This window comes from Octopus sinensis, linkage group LG24, assembly GCF_006345805.1.
Source record: "Octopus sinensis linkage group LG24, ASM634580v1, whole genome shotgun sequence".
Taxonomy (NCBI): domain Eukaryota; kingdom Metazoa; phylum Mollusca; class Cephalopoda; order Octopoda; family Octopodidae; genus Octopus; species Octopus sinensis.
In genome coordinates, this window is record NC_043020.1 from 28,376,386 (window position 1) to 28,391,701 (window position 15,316).

The 15,316-nt window shown below is 38.5% G+C and overlaps 1 protein-coding gene across 2 annotated transcripts in view; it reads right to left on the reverse strand.

Annotated features, from left to right (window-relative positions):
- Positions 1-1,523: 1,523 nt before the first annotated feature.
- LOC115224004 (mucosa-associated lymphoid tissue lymphoma translocation protein 1 homolog) overlaps positions 1,524-15,316 on the reverse strand; it is a 36,463-nt gene continuing 22,670 nt past the window's right edge. For both annotated transcript variants that reach the window (XM_029794788.2, XM_036512763.1), the window contains exons 6-17: positions 14,681-14,769; positions 14,195-14,343; positions 13,085-13,187; positions 11,958-12,089; positions 10,644-10,802; positions 9,077-9,464; positions 7,507-7,581; positions 5,561-5,682; positions 4,530-4,685; positions 3,041-3,198; positions 2,302-2,385; positions 1,524-1,778 (exon numbers count right to left, since the gene is read on the reverse strand). In XM_029794788.2, coding sequence (XP_029650648.1) covers positions 1,611-1,778; positions 2,302-2,385; positions 3,041-3,198; positions 4,530-4,685; positions 5,561-5,682; positions 7,507-7,581; positions 9,077-9,464; positions 10,644-10,802; positions 11,958-12,089; positions 13,085-13,187; positions 14,195-14,343; positions 14,681-14,769 — 1,783 coding nt within the window. In that variant the 3' untranslated portion in view covers positions 1,524-1,610. The remainder of the gene's footprint in view (positions 1,779-2,301; positions 2,386-3,040; positions 3,199-4,529; positions 4,686-5,560; positions 5,683-7,506; positions 7,582-9,076; positions 9,465-10,643; positions 10,803-11,957; positions 12,090-13,084; positions 13,188-14,194; positions 14,344-14,680; positions 14,770-15,316) is intronic.

Genomic DNA, 15,316 nt, shown 5'->3' on the forward strand with positions numbered 1-15,316 from the left:
AGGCCTTTGCCCCCCCCCCCCGTTCAGAATGTGTGTTGACACTCTGCACTCCTCCTACAACATTGAGAGTATTTTAACTCTTGTTTCTAGCAATGTAGCTGCTCCAGCATCCTTAGTCACAATCATTGACAACTGAACTTTTCCTGTTTGTGTGTGTATGTTTGTCCCCATCCACCGCTTGACAACCGCTGTTGGTGTGTTTACATCCATGTAACTTAGCTGTTCGGCATGAGAGACGATGGAAGAATTTTTAATCAAGTGCATCGAACCCAGTACTTGGTTTTTTTTTCTTTTTTCACTAAAGCCTGGTAATTATTCTAAGTGGTGCTCCAGCATGGTCGAAGTCTAATGACTAAAACGAGTAAGAAGATAAAAGGCGACGTTGCCTTTCTGCTTTGCATAACAAACTTTTCTAAGTATTTTCTTCATTTTACTTTCTCAATATTTTTATCTTTTACTTCTTTCAGTCAACACACCAATTGAAATCTCAACTGCAAAAGCAATATATCTCAACAACCGGGTCACATGGCTTCACAAATCTGAAATATAACTCTGCTTTATGTACTGGATACTTGTTTCATACCTATATATATATATCTGTGCTGGTGGCAGGTAAAAAGCACCCACTACACTCACGGAGTGGTTGGCGTTAGGAAGGGCATCCAGCTGTAGAAACACTGCCAGATCAGACCGGGCCTGGTGCAGCCTCCTGGCTTCCCAGACCCCAGTTGAACTGTCCAACCCATGCTAGCATGGAAGATGGACGTTAAATGTTGATGATGATGTGATGATGATGATATATATATATATATATACACACACACATGAAGTTGTATGTTGGTGTAAATGGTTAGCCCCACACGTACAGGAAAACCTAATTTTTTTCCGTTGAGGGCTTATATGCCCCGTTATTAGACAATTTTCTTTAGTTATTGCATGGTGATAGCTTTAAGCTTATAAAATACTATTATTATTATTATAAAGGGTCAGCCACATAAGATTAATGCCCCAAATCACAATATAGAGCTGACTGCTGGTTAAGTGTTTGCTTTATGTAAATGGTCCATAGGATTGAGTCTTGGGTAGGCGGGGGGGGCATCAAGGATTCCGGACTAATGTCCAGTGGACAGAATTTCAGTTTGAGTGTGTGTGTGTGTGTTGTCTGTGTGTATGCATGTTGTGTCTTGTGTTGTATGTGTGTTGTGTCTTATCTTGTGTTGTATGTGTGTGTGTGCATGTATGCGTGTGTATGTGTGTGCATGTATGCCTCTGTGTGTGTGTGTGTGCGTGCGCACGCATGCATGTGTTTTACTGTCTCTCTATCTCGAGAGCACATGATGGTCGTAAACAAGTGCCACCATCATACGAGCGGTGTCCTTTGCTTCCAATCTTCCATGGAAACATGTCTGGTTATAGGGAAATATTACCTTCTTTGGAAACAGGTGAGGGTTGACAACAACAAGAAGGCATCAAGCCTCAACAAATTCCATCCGACCCCCAACAAGCATGGAAAACTCATAATATCAAAAAACTTCTTTTTTTTTAATGACAATTTCAGGAAATGTGATATTGACAAAATATATATATATCTGATGCACAAACTATGTCCTTCATGGCACTTTTTTTTCAATGCAATCCATTTGCAACAAATCAGTGGATAATCTCCATAATTGTAGATTCGCAACCAATGGAAAGTCCAAAGCTAAATTTTCTACCGTACACTTGCTTTCGCCTGATTCATCTGTGTATACAAACCTAATTACTGCTGTCATTGGTTCCTGCAAAAAAAAAACAGTATGCAAATTAGAAGAACTATTATTTGTACAAATTAACAAAATACAAATACATTTACTAAACAAGGCAAAAGTCACCAAACTCAGTTCGATACCTAGTCAGAACAGAACTGAATTAAAGCAATATAACAGGTACCTATTTCTTTACTACCCACAAGGGGCTAAACACAGAGAGGACAAACAAGGACAGACAAATGGATTAAGTCGATTATAACTGGTACTTATTTAATCGACCCCAGCGCGTAACTGGTACTTATTTAATTGACCCCGAAAGGATAAAAGGCAAAGTCGACCTCGGTGGAATTTGAACTCAGAACGTAGCGGCAGACGAAATACTGCAAAGCACTGCCGCCCTGCATGCTAACGTTTCTGCCAGCTCGCCGCCTTAGATATAACAGGTACCATCCCACCCATGCTAGCATGGAAGACGGACGTTTAATGATGCTGATGATGATGATAAAGATGATGATGATGATGATGATAAACAAAACAATAAAAATTAAATTACCTGTAATTTTTGAAGGTCTTTTACAACAATCCTTATTTTCTTCTTGTCGACTTGCAGGACAGAAGCTTTATCAGCTGTCAAAGTCTGCAGACAGAAATAAAGAACAAAAGCCATGGCTATATATCACATTCTATTATTGAGATTCCTTCTTATTTGCTATCAGAGTTCTCTTGCAAATTCAAAGACACCATTGTTATATGAAATTAATGCACATCATCATTTAACATCCGTTGTCCATGCTGGCATGGGTCGCACGCTTCAACTGGGCTGGCACACTAGAAGACTGCACCAGGATCCAGTCTGATTTGGTATGGATTTCTACGGTTGGATGCCCTTCCTAACGCTAACCACTCCAAGAGTGTAATGGGCGCTTTTATGTGCCACCAGTACAGGTGCCATTTGCGTGACACCAGTATCTGCCACGACTGCAATTTTGCTTGGCTTGATTGGTCTTCTTCTCAAGCACGACATAATGCCTAAAGTCTTGACCTTTGCCTCCGTGAGGCCCAACACTCAAAAGGAACCCACTACACTCTTGGAGTGGTTGGCGTTAGGAAGGGTGTTCAGCTGTAGAAACTTTGCCAGATCAGATTGGAGCCTGATACAGCCTTCTGGCTCGCCAGTCCCCAGTCAAACTGTCCAACCCATGCCAGCATGGAAAGCGGATGGTAAACAACAATGATGATGATGACTCCCATTAAGGGTTAGGTTATAAAATACAATGACTTGGTTCACTTACCGATGGTATGTTTGCTATCCAAGCATAGCAATCTGGAACGGTTCCAGAATCCACAACAGTTACGGTTATTGACATCACATTGGAAAATTGAGAAGAAAATTCAACTTTTAATTTGGCACCAAATTCTTTGATGTCGACATGCATCGTTCGTGGCAACCCTAGAGACAAACGCAGACAAAAGAAATATTGTAATTATAACTAAACACAACACAGAACATGAGGGAAAACATAATTAACCCTTTCGTTACCAACCCGGCCAAAACCGGCTCTGGCTCTGTAGTACAAATGTCTTGTTTTCATATGTTTTACATCAAAATATACCACCAAACCTTGGTCGCAATTTATATTCCTAATACTAGCTTAATGATAACTAAGTTATTTTACTAAATTATTTGTTATATTTAAAATAATTGAAAGAAGCACAGAGCATCTCAAAATAAATACAGTAACGAAAAGGTTAAACCTGTTATTGACGAACATACACATGCATTTTCATACGTGCATGCGTGTGAAGACGCTGGGCGAGTGGTAAGGCATGTTGCACTCATGACCATTAGATCATGCATTCAATTCCCAGGCCAGCTCCACATGTATTCTTGAGCAAAACACTTCATTTCACAATGCTTAACTCCACTGAACAGTAAATGGCTAACCCCTGCGCGATGAGCCAGCCTTCCAATCAGGGGTGGATGTTGGCCTGGCCACCAGCAGAGTGGCATCATTCAAAAGCTAAAGAAACAATGCAAAATGCATTGTGACAGCAATAGTCTGGTTGATGTCATGACATGATCTATCTATCTATCTATCTGTCATCTTTCCGTACTAGCATGGGTTAGATGCTAGTATGGAAAGCTCTGTGTGTGTATGTGTGCAAACTCACATATATATTAGAATGCCTTTGGTCTTCGATCTGTAACTTGATTAGAGCACAACTAAATAGAATGTTCTTTTCTACTCTAGGCACAGGGCTTGAAATTTTGGGGCAGGGGTCTAGTCGATTAGATCAACCCCAGTATGCAACTGGTACTTAATTTATCAACACCAAAAGGATGAAAGGCAAAGTCAACCTCGGCGGAATTTGAACTCAGAACATAAAGACAGATGAAATACCTATTTCTTTACTACTCACAAGGAGCTAAACGCAGAGAGGACAAACAAGGACAGACAAATGGATTAAGTCGATTACATCGACCCCAGTGCGTAACTGGTACTTATTTAATCGGCCCCGAAAGGATGAAAGGCAAAGTCGACCTCAGCGGAATTTGAACTCAGAACGTAGCGGCAGACGAAATACCGCTAAGCATTTCGCCCGGCGTCCTAACATTCCTGCCAGCTCACCACATTATACGAAGTAAAATATTAACACCCTGAAAGATTTAATTCCAAGCTTTAATCCCTTACAATCTCCTCCTACTAGTCCATTCTCCTTCCTTCTCTACCTAAATTATATGTCATCCACATGAAATAATAGCCACATGATGTAACTCACTAATTGCCTGCATCCACAGGTGAGAACGTATGTTGTATTCTTGCGTGTGATTGGTTGTGTTGATTTGGTCTGATAACGATATGTTCACATTGGCTAAATTGCTGTATAACTCTGGGTTCTGCTGTTTTGGCAGTACCTTTGAGTTGGTGGCAATTGCTAAAAGAAAGGAAAAAAACATTATTTAATCAACCAATGTAAAACAAAAAAAATTAATGGTTAACAGCCCCGTTTTACAACCACATGGTATTGGGTTCAGTCCCATCTGTATTATAAATTAATGGTAAAATACTTCTTTACCTTCACCCGTTTAATACAATAAACAAGTTAACTGCATTGCAATTAAAAGCATTTATGTATTAAGAATTTGGGTACTTTACCAACAGTATATTGGATAAATGCTATCCCTTAGTGGGTTGCACCCATAACCCCTAACTTACTTTGTGTTATAAATATATATTTGTATATATATATTTAAAATTTATAAGTTTAAATTATTTAAATAATTTTTTATTTTTAACTTTTATATTTTTTAATTAATTTTATGTATTGGCTTAAGTCTTTCATTGTTTGATTTGCCTAATAGTGGTTTTATCTCGAATTTAATGTAATATAATATAATATATTTATACTATAAAATTGGATTTAATCCTAAATCTAATTTTTCTCTGTAAGTTTGGATTTATTCCCTAATATTATTATTATTATTATATATATATATATATATATATATATATATATATATATATATATATATATATATATATATAGTTGATTTTTTGACTCTGATGATGTTAGTATTGCAACAATCATCAACTATATTTTCAATCGAGTAAACCGATCCACGAATGCACTCAAAATATGCATCTAAAACAGCTGTAAGTCTGTAATGCACAAATAAAGGTGTAAAGCTCATTATTTATACTTATATACATGCATACATATATATATATATATATATATATATATATATATTATATATATATATAAGCAAAAGCTGTAGTAATAATAGCAAAGGAAAGGTCCTCTCTTACCATGTCGTACTTTCCCGAACATTGCCTCCACAGTGTCATCGGAGTAGAGATAGTCTTTTAAGACATACACAAAATTTCCCATTCTGCCATTCAAAGGTTCAAAAGCACTTTGTCCTCGAGAGCTGAAATGCAAAGAAAGGCAGAGTATTAAATATTTTATATATATATATATATATATATATATATATATATATATATATATACATATACAGGTGCTGGAGGGGCCGTGTAGTAAGTAGCTTGCTTACCAAACACATGGTTCCGGGTTCATTCCCACTGTGTGGCACCTTGGGCAAGTGTCTTCTACTATAGCCTCAGGCTGACCAAAGCCTTGTGAGTGGATTTGGTAGATGGAAACTGAAAGAAGTCCCTCGTGTATATATATATATATATGTGTTTGTGTGTCAGTGTTTGTCCCCCCAACATTGCTTGACAACTGATGCTGGTGTGTTTACGTCCCTGTAACTTAGCGGTTCAGCAAAAGAGACCAATAGAATAAGAACTAGGCTTACAAAGAGTAAGTCCTGGAATTGATTTGCTTGACTAAAGGTGGTGCTCCAGCATGGCCACAGTCAAATGACTGAAACAAGTAAAAAAAAAATGGTCCTCATCCCTTTCATAGATGAGCATAATGTCTCTGGCTTTCTCTTTGCCAGTTTCACTTTCCTTCTGGCCATCAACTGCCACCGACCTAAACCTTCTCTCTGTTTTCTTGTCTACTTCAGAGAGAAGGTTTAGGTCGGTGGCAGTTGATGGCCAGAAGGAAAGTGAAACTGGCAAAGAGAAAGCCAGAGACATTATGCTCATCTATGAAAGGGATGAGGACCATCGAGTCATCTTTGGATGACTAATAACTTGTGTGGTGACTTTGTTTAACCCATTAGCATTCAGCTCATTCTGTGAGACATAATGCTTATTTATTGATATTGTTTGGCAGCGAGCTGGCAGAACCGTTAGCACGCCGGGCGAAATGCATAGCCGTATTTCGTCTGCCGTTACGTTCTGAGTTCAAATTCTGCTGAGTTCGACTTTGCCTTTCATCCTTTCGGGGTCGATTAAATAAGTACCAGTTACGCACTGGGGTTGATACAATCGACTCAATCCATTTGTCTGTCCTTGTTTGTCCTCTCTGTGTCTAGCCCCTTGTGGGTAGTAAAGAAATAGGTATTTCATCTGTCTTTATGTTCTGAGTTAAAATTCCGCCAAGGTTGACTTTGCCTTTCATCCTTAAGTACCAGTTACGCACTGGGGTCAACGTAATTGACTTAATCCATTTGCCTGTCCTTGTTTGTCCCCTCTATGTTTAGCCCCTTGTAGGTAATAAAGAAACAGATATTGTTTTGCATTAATCATGCATCATGTCATAGCTTTAGATAATGATGTGATTGTGTATTTTTAGAATGACATTGTAGGGTAGGTGTGAAAGGTTGAACCTGGCCTGTTTGAACATAAAGCATGTAGAATATTTTGGCCTGATATGGCCTGTTTAAAGGTTAAAAGGTTAAAGTAAAACTCTGAGTTGTGCACCATCAGCTTCACTCTCTCGTTTGTGACCCTCTTCAACCGAGGGCCAAAACCAGGTCAAATGGGAATGAAAGCAAGTGCAGTGGACGATCGAGATGCCTGGCTTGATTCACCTTGTTGTCTGTGCTCCACAATGTGTTGCTACAGCCACCTTCTTGCTATTAAGCCATAACAGTTGTGAATGGAAAATAGTCGTAAATGAATGTCACTGTCACATAAGCGGTGTTGTTCATTTCAAGTCTTTCTATGGAAAAACATGTGGCCAGAAGGGGAAATATTACCTTACTAGGAAACAGGTGAAGGGTGGTGACAGGAAGGGCATCCAGCTGTAGAAAATCTGCCTCAACAAATTCTATCCAACCCATGCGAGTATGAAAAAGTGGACAGAAAAATGATGATGATGATTTGAAGAGTACACTTACGTTGAATACATGTAGAGACTTGAGGTATTAGGTCTCATCTGTAATGGTGAACTGTAGTATTTAGACTCTTGACAACTGAAAAACAGGAAATGCACGAAACAAGAGGGAAACAATAAATTAGGAAAAAAATCATTAAAAAATGGTAGTATAAAAAAATATAAAAATGATGTTTAACAAATTCCGTTAGAACATAAAGATATTATTATTGTCATTATTATTATTGTTATTATTATTATTATTATTATTATTAATATTATTATTACTACTACTACTATTATTATTGTTAATTTATAAAGGTTGAGGTAACTCTTCATGAAGGTAAATAAACGATAATAGCACCAATTTATAATAGAACATTTATTTAACAGTTTGAACAATGCTTCAATAGACCGTCTGTCTTCTTCAGGTTCAAAATGGGAAAAAAACAGAGAAACACAGAAATTCAAAATATAAATGAGGAAATCCTGTGTTCCGATTTAGACAAAATGACATCATCAGTTTCTACTTTCATAACTGGTATCAGGATAAAGTGGAAACTGATAATGTAATTTTGTCTAAATCGGAACACAGGATTGCCTCATTTATATTTTGAATTTCTGTGTTTCTGCAGTTTTTTTTTCATTTTACATTTTGAACCTGAAGATGACAGACAATCTGTTGAAATATTGCTCAATCCCTTAAATAAACAATTTCTATTACAAATCCATCATGCTCTTCTTATTGTCTATCATCATCATTATTATTATTATTATTATTATTGAGTGAAAGAGCAGAACACACTATCAAAGTGACACAAGGGTTCAAATATACAAAGCCCAATATACCCATCGTGACTACCCCTCTATTAGGGTATACCAAGCACATGCATCACAACCACATGTGCGTGACATGGGGATTTCATATCAAGATAAACAGTGCGGGAACTTGCGGGTTGGGGGCCAGTTAGAATCTTCTTCAGGCTGTGTGGCTCATCCCACTAAAAAGCTCCCTGAATAAGGGCTGTTTGAGAATGATGATTGAAATACCCATGTTTCCAAAGGTGAATTATTCAAACCCCAAAGAATCCCTCTCAACACATGGCTATGATGCTCCCCAACTACTTCTGCTCGTGATCAGAGATGCACATATCGTCAGCCATTAAGGGACATGCTCAACTGGCAGCGTCGGTGATGGTGGTGGCGGCGGTGGTGGTGGTGAAGATGATGATGATGGTGATGATGGTTGTGGCAGTGGTGGTGGTTGGTGAAAACAACAGCAGTGTAGGGGTGTGACAATGATGATGATGATGATGAAAAAGAGCAAAAGACAGCATCATAGGGGAGTGGTAGTAATGGTGGTGGTGGTGGTGGTGGTAGTGATAGTGACGATGGTGGTGGGGGAGAGGTGGCAGTGATAGTGGTGATGATAGTGATGATGATGGTGGCAGTGGTGGTGGTGAAGATGATGATGATGATGATGGCAGTGATGGTAGTGATGATGGTGACAATGACCATGGTGATGACGGTAAACCTACAGAAAACAATCAATGACGCACAGACACAGAAAAACAGGAGAAAGTGATTCTACTCACATGGTTCGACAAATGTCAAGAATCAGACAACACAAGGATGGGTTCCTCTCCAACATCAACTGGTGGATTTTCTGTGCAGACAGACAGACGGTTATGTCTGCACCCGTGGGTGCGTCAACAGGTAACAGATACGAGTAAGGGTCGCCACTTACTTCGAAACCATGCCCTGCATAGTAGAACACGCCGTACACACCGTTATTGAGAAGTTCGACAAATCGGTAAACTGCCATTTTCATTTCTGTTAGCGTCAAGTTCAAAAGGGACAAAACTTTGAAACCAAGTTTCTGGAAAATGCCCGAAAGTAGTTTCACATCCTTTGAAGTAGCTTTTAATTTCCTTTCGCTTCTGTAGTCTTCGTTACCAATTAGAAGTGCGATTTTGTCTGTGGCTGGTGAAGAGAAAAATAAAAGAACAAAAACATAGAAAAAGCTTCTTAACCCTTTAGCATTGAAACTGGTTCCATCCAGCCAAAATATTCTACCTGTTTTATGGCGAAGCTAACCAAATTCAGCCTTTTACACCTACCTTACAATATTAATCTAAAAATAAGCAATCATATCCTCAAAGTTTTGAAGTTACGACGTCATCATCATCATCATTGTTTAACGTCCACTTTCCATGCTGGCATGGGTTGGACGGTTTGACTGAGGGCTGGTGAGCCAGAAGGCTGCACCAGACTCCAATCTGATATGATTAAATTTTTAAAATGTGAATAAGTTTACAGTGGATAAATTTACATGATTAATAAATATGATTAAATAATGAATATGAATCAATTTACATGATGATAAGTGGCCGAGACCTTTGGTGTGCTTGAGAAAACCCAGCAAGCCATGTGAGACCGTAACCGTGGCCTATACCAGTGCAGCGTAACCAGCCCATTTAAAAGTATCCTTTTATCAGTGTAACCTTCATAATTTTATTGAATCAGGTGCATATTTTGCCATAAAAAGGAGATGTTACTATCGATCTATTTTATTCATGGTAGCCACTGCATAACTTGCCTACCCAGGCAGCACATCCCTGATGTATATATATATATACATACATATATGTGCGTGTTTGTGTGTACACACAGAGGAGTTGGTGCAGAAAAGTTCCTGGCTTTAAGAACATTACGAAAGACCTGGTTGGAGGCCCTACATTCTGAGTTTTTTTACAAGGCCTAGAAAAACTGAAGGACCACTGTAATAAGTGTTTGAATCTGAGAGGGGAATATGTTGAATACAATCATAATTAACTGATCCTCCTCTATTTTCTTTGCCCCAAAGCCAGGAACTTTTCAGCATCCCTTTATGAGTATATATCATCATTTTAACATCCACATTTCCACGTATGCATGGGTTAGCTGGAATTTTTTGTGGCGGATTTTCCGTGACCAGATGCTCTTCCTGTCACCAACCCTTGTCTGGTTTTCAAGAAAATTAATAACTCCGAATGGGCGTGTTTTTAAGGAAGATTGGAAATGAAGGGCTGATGGAAGCGGTGGCAATAGTGGTGGTAACAGTTATGATGGTGGAGATGATGATGATGATGTGGTTTAAAGAAAACATCGTAAATGGCTTACCTTGGCATACCTCTCTGGAAATATCAGGAACTGATTTTGTAATTTGCAGATAAGCAAAATCTGATGTGCGGGTCGCAGCGAGACATGACACAACACAATAATACATGCCTTTAAAAGATTCTGAGGCCACATGGATTTTCAATTCTGCTTTTTTTTCATCTAAAAAGGAAAATGAAATTAGCATTTGTGTAAATTATATACAGCTGTTAATACATGAAGATTCATTAATTACAACCCCTAATTACTTCAATTCCAGATTTGGATTTCACTAATTATTTTTATAATCCTGTCTCTTTCATGCTGTCCAACCACTGAAATCTGTGGGTTTTTTTTTTACTTTAACCCTTTCGTTACTGTATTTATTTTGAGATGCTGTGTGTTTCTTTCAATTATTTTAAAATATAACAAAGAATTTAGTAAAATAACTTAGTTATCATTAAGCTAGTGTTAGGAGTATAAATTGTGACTAAGGTTTGGTGGAAGATTTTAATTCAAAACTTATGAAAACAAGACATTTGTACTATAGAGCCAGAGCCGGTTTCAGCCGGGTTAGTAACAAAAGGGTTAAACCAGCTGGCCTAACTGCTCCACCACCACCATCACCATCCTAACACCAACCAATCCGAGAGTGTAGTGGATGCTTTTTACGTGCCACCAGCACAGGGGCCAGAAGAGGCTGGCAATGACCACAATCGGTTGGTGCTGGCATTAGCCACGTTTGGATGGTGCTTTTTATGTGCCATGGGGATCACAACTATGATTTCCATTTGACTTTGATTTTGATGTTGACGTACTTGACTCAATAGGTCTCCTCAAGCACAGCTGGATAGCTGGATGCCCTTCCTAACACCAACCACTCCATAGAGTGGAATGAGTGCTTTTTGTGGCACTCGCACAGGCAAAGGTCAGTTTTGGCATAGTTTTTACAGCTGGATGCCCTTCCAAATGCCAGCCACTCCATAGAGTGGACTGGGTGCTTTTTACATGGCACTCACACAGACAAAGGTCAGTTTTGGCATAGCTTTTATAACTGGATGCCCTTCCAAATGTGAACCACTTTACCTTCGAACGTTGGGCCTCACGGAGGCAATGACAATAGACCGATACCTCTGGAGATATGCCGTAACTGAGAAGACCCAGCAAATAAAGTGAGTTCATGGCTGTAACCTACACCAGTGTCACATAACCAGCCCACTCAAACTTCTTTTTCTAAATATGGAGCCACATCTAGAATTTGGAAATATTTGAATAATTGAAATGCAAGCAAAAAAAAAAATAACTGTTTAAAAGAAAATAATCTTAAAGATATCTTACTTGGGAGTATAATGTCATCTTTATACCATTGATAATGGATTTCTGCTGGACCTTTCGCTTCACACAGGAATAAAGCAACACCATTCAAGAGTACCATTGTGAACTTGGGTTGTATTACAATCTCCAATGTATCTGACACAAGAATAGAGTTTGAAAAATTTTATGAATTTAAATTTAAAATCTTGCTCATAGTAAAACAAGAAAATTGTAGCAAAGCTGTATGATCGTGAAGTCAAATATAGCATATAACTTGTTTTATTTTGGCACAAGGCCAGCAATTTTGGGGGGAGGGGATAAGTCGATTACATCGACCCCCAATACTCATCTGGTACTTACTTTATCGTCCCTGAAAGGATGACAGACAAAGTCGACCACAGCAGAATTTGAACATAGAATGTAAAGATGGGTGAAATGCCACAAAGTGTTTTGCCTGGCATGCTAAGTGTTCAGCCAGTTTGCCATCTTACTTGTAACAGAGATATTAATAAAAACCCAAGTTTTTAAAGGAACATGCCGAAAGAAAGGGTTTCATTGAATCGGGGAAAAAAACATACATTTAAAAAAAGGCTTTTACACAAAAAACAACCAAATGTTAAAAAAACATTTAATTACACCGGGTTCATATTCTCTCAAAATAATATTTTTTAAAAATTGCAATATACAATTTTTATATACATTATGCAATGAATTTATAGACCAAAAATACAAAAGATAGATTCTAGACTTCTGGTGAAATATATATATATGCCAATGCAGAATTTGAACTCGGAGGTAAAGTCTACCACAACAGAATTTGAACTCAGAAGTTATTAAATAACAAGAAATATAATTTAATGAAGGTGGCAAGCTGGCAGAGTTGTTAGCACGCCGGGTGAAATGCTTTGCGGTATTTCATCCGTCTTTATGTTCTGAGTTCAAATTCCACTGAGGTTGACTTTGCCTTTCATCCTTTCGGGGTCAGTAAATTAAATACTAGTTACACACTGGGGTTGACGTAATCGACTTAGTTCGTTTGTCTGTCCTTTGATTGTCCCCTCTATGTTTAGCCCCTTGTGGGCAATAAAGAAATAAGAAATATAATTTAATAAAAACAAAGAAAAGAGAATACTGCATGTTAAAATTCTCACCTGCTGAAACATTTATGGTTATTTTCTCACTTGAGATTGAACCTTGGTTGCTAATAACTTCACACCAATATATGCCGCTGTCATGAATGGAAGTTTTCTTTTTCTATACAAAACAAAAAGATCAAATATTAATTAATTAATTAGTGCACGATAGCATGAGCACTAAGAGGCCCCCTAAAAAATATTGCTGTACCACCCAAATGTTAGATTGGACATTCTTTGCTATCTTCTCCACTACACCATTGCCGCATAAGTTGCTAATGCATATTCTGTTAATCTAGCATATGCATGCATGTATATGCATATGTATGCATATATATACATATATATAAAGTCATAAATGACAGACATAGTTTAATGAAATTTTATTTTTCAATAAGGAAATTCTAATATCACAACAAATTATCTCATAACTTAAAAATATGTAAATAATTTATATTATTAAATGTGTGCGGGGGGGGGGGGGGTATATTGGGTTGAGTCTGAAATAATTTCCGTTTTTTGGAAGCCATGTAAAAGTGCCTGTGCAGCACCAGGTAAAAGCACCCACACAGCACCAGGTAAAAACACCTGTGCTGTGTCAAATAAAAGCACCCAGCACATTCTGTGAAGTGGCTGGTGTTAGGAAAGGAACCCAGCTGTAGAAACCATACCATAGCAGACTGGTGTCTCGTGCAGCCTCCCCAGTCTGCCAGCTCTGTTCACACCGTCCAACCCATGCCAGTATGGGTTGGACGGTGTGAACACTAACCACTCTATGTACTTTTTAGGTGTCACCAGTGTGGGTGCCTATTATGTGCCACCAGCACTGACCATGATTATGATTTCACTTGGCTTGACGACTTTTGTCAAGGACAGCAAATCACCAAAGGTTGAAAGAGAGAGAGAGAGAGAAGGGAAACTGAAGATGTGAAAGCAAATACGCTCAAATTACAGGAAGGTGCAATATAAGTGGGACCAAAGATTGGACAGAGTGAGTGGGTGGGAAATTATGCAAGACTGCGAAAGGAGAATGGCAGGTGGAGGGGAAGGGGTTGTTAGGCAGAGGAGAGTATCTACATATATATTCAAAAACAGATATAACTTCCAGTAACATTCATTTATACTTACTCTGTAATCCTGTGTGGTAGCAATCAATTGACCATCCTTAAACCAGTTATAAATCAACTGTGAACAAGTATTTGTGGCATTGCACCATAAATTTAGCACATCTCCTTCTTGTAGCAGTTGAGAAGGAGAAAACTGGGTGATTTTGAAAGCTGAAACATTAAAAATAGTTATAATAAGGCTGTTATAACTAGCAACCAACTAATAACCTACAAGGCCATTGTAACTAGTAACCTACAAGGCCATTGTAACTAGTAACCTACAAGGCCATTGTAACTAGTAACCTACAAGGCCATTGTAACTAGCAACCTACAAGGCCACTGTAACTAGTAACCTACAAGGCCATTGTAACTAGTAACCTACAAGGCCATTGTAACTAGTAACCTACAAGGCCATTGTAACTAGTAACCTACAAGGCCATAGACACAGTATGAAATAAAGAAGCAAATATAACCAAATTAGTTACTAAATTAGGTAATTTATACTTACCAAAGACTGAAATTGGGATCAAAGTGGACAATAGCACATTTCTTCGACTATTATGTACTCGACATGAATAATTCCCTTCTTGTTCGGTACTATATCAACAACAATAAAAAAAACCCACTTAAAACAAGAAAGAATGAGTATGTAGTAACAAGTGGGGATGGGGAACTAAAAAGTTCCTGGCTTTAAGGGTATCATTAAAGGCCTGGTTGGAGTCCCAACCTTCTGAGTTCTTTTACAGGGCTTAGAAAAACTGAAGGACCGCTGCAATAAGTGTGTGAGAGGGGAATATATTGAATAAAATCATAATTAAGTGATCCTCCCGTATTTTCTTTTGCCCAAAACCAGGAACTTTTCAGCAACCCCTCGTACAGCATTATTATGTAGTTTAACACTGGTGTGCCAAAATTTGGAACCATAGTACCAGTGCTGGTAGCATGTAAGAGAATCATCCGAACGTGGCCGTTGCCAGCGCCACCCCGACTGGCCTCGTGCTGGTGGCACATAAAAAGCACCATCCAATCGTGGCCGTTTGCCAGCCTCGTCTGGCACGTAAAAAGCACCCACTACACTCATGGAGTGGTTGGTGTTAGGAAGGGCATCCAGCCGTAGAAACATTGCCAGATCAGACTGGGCCTG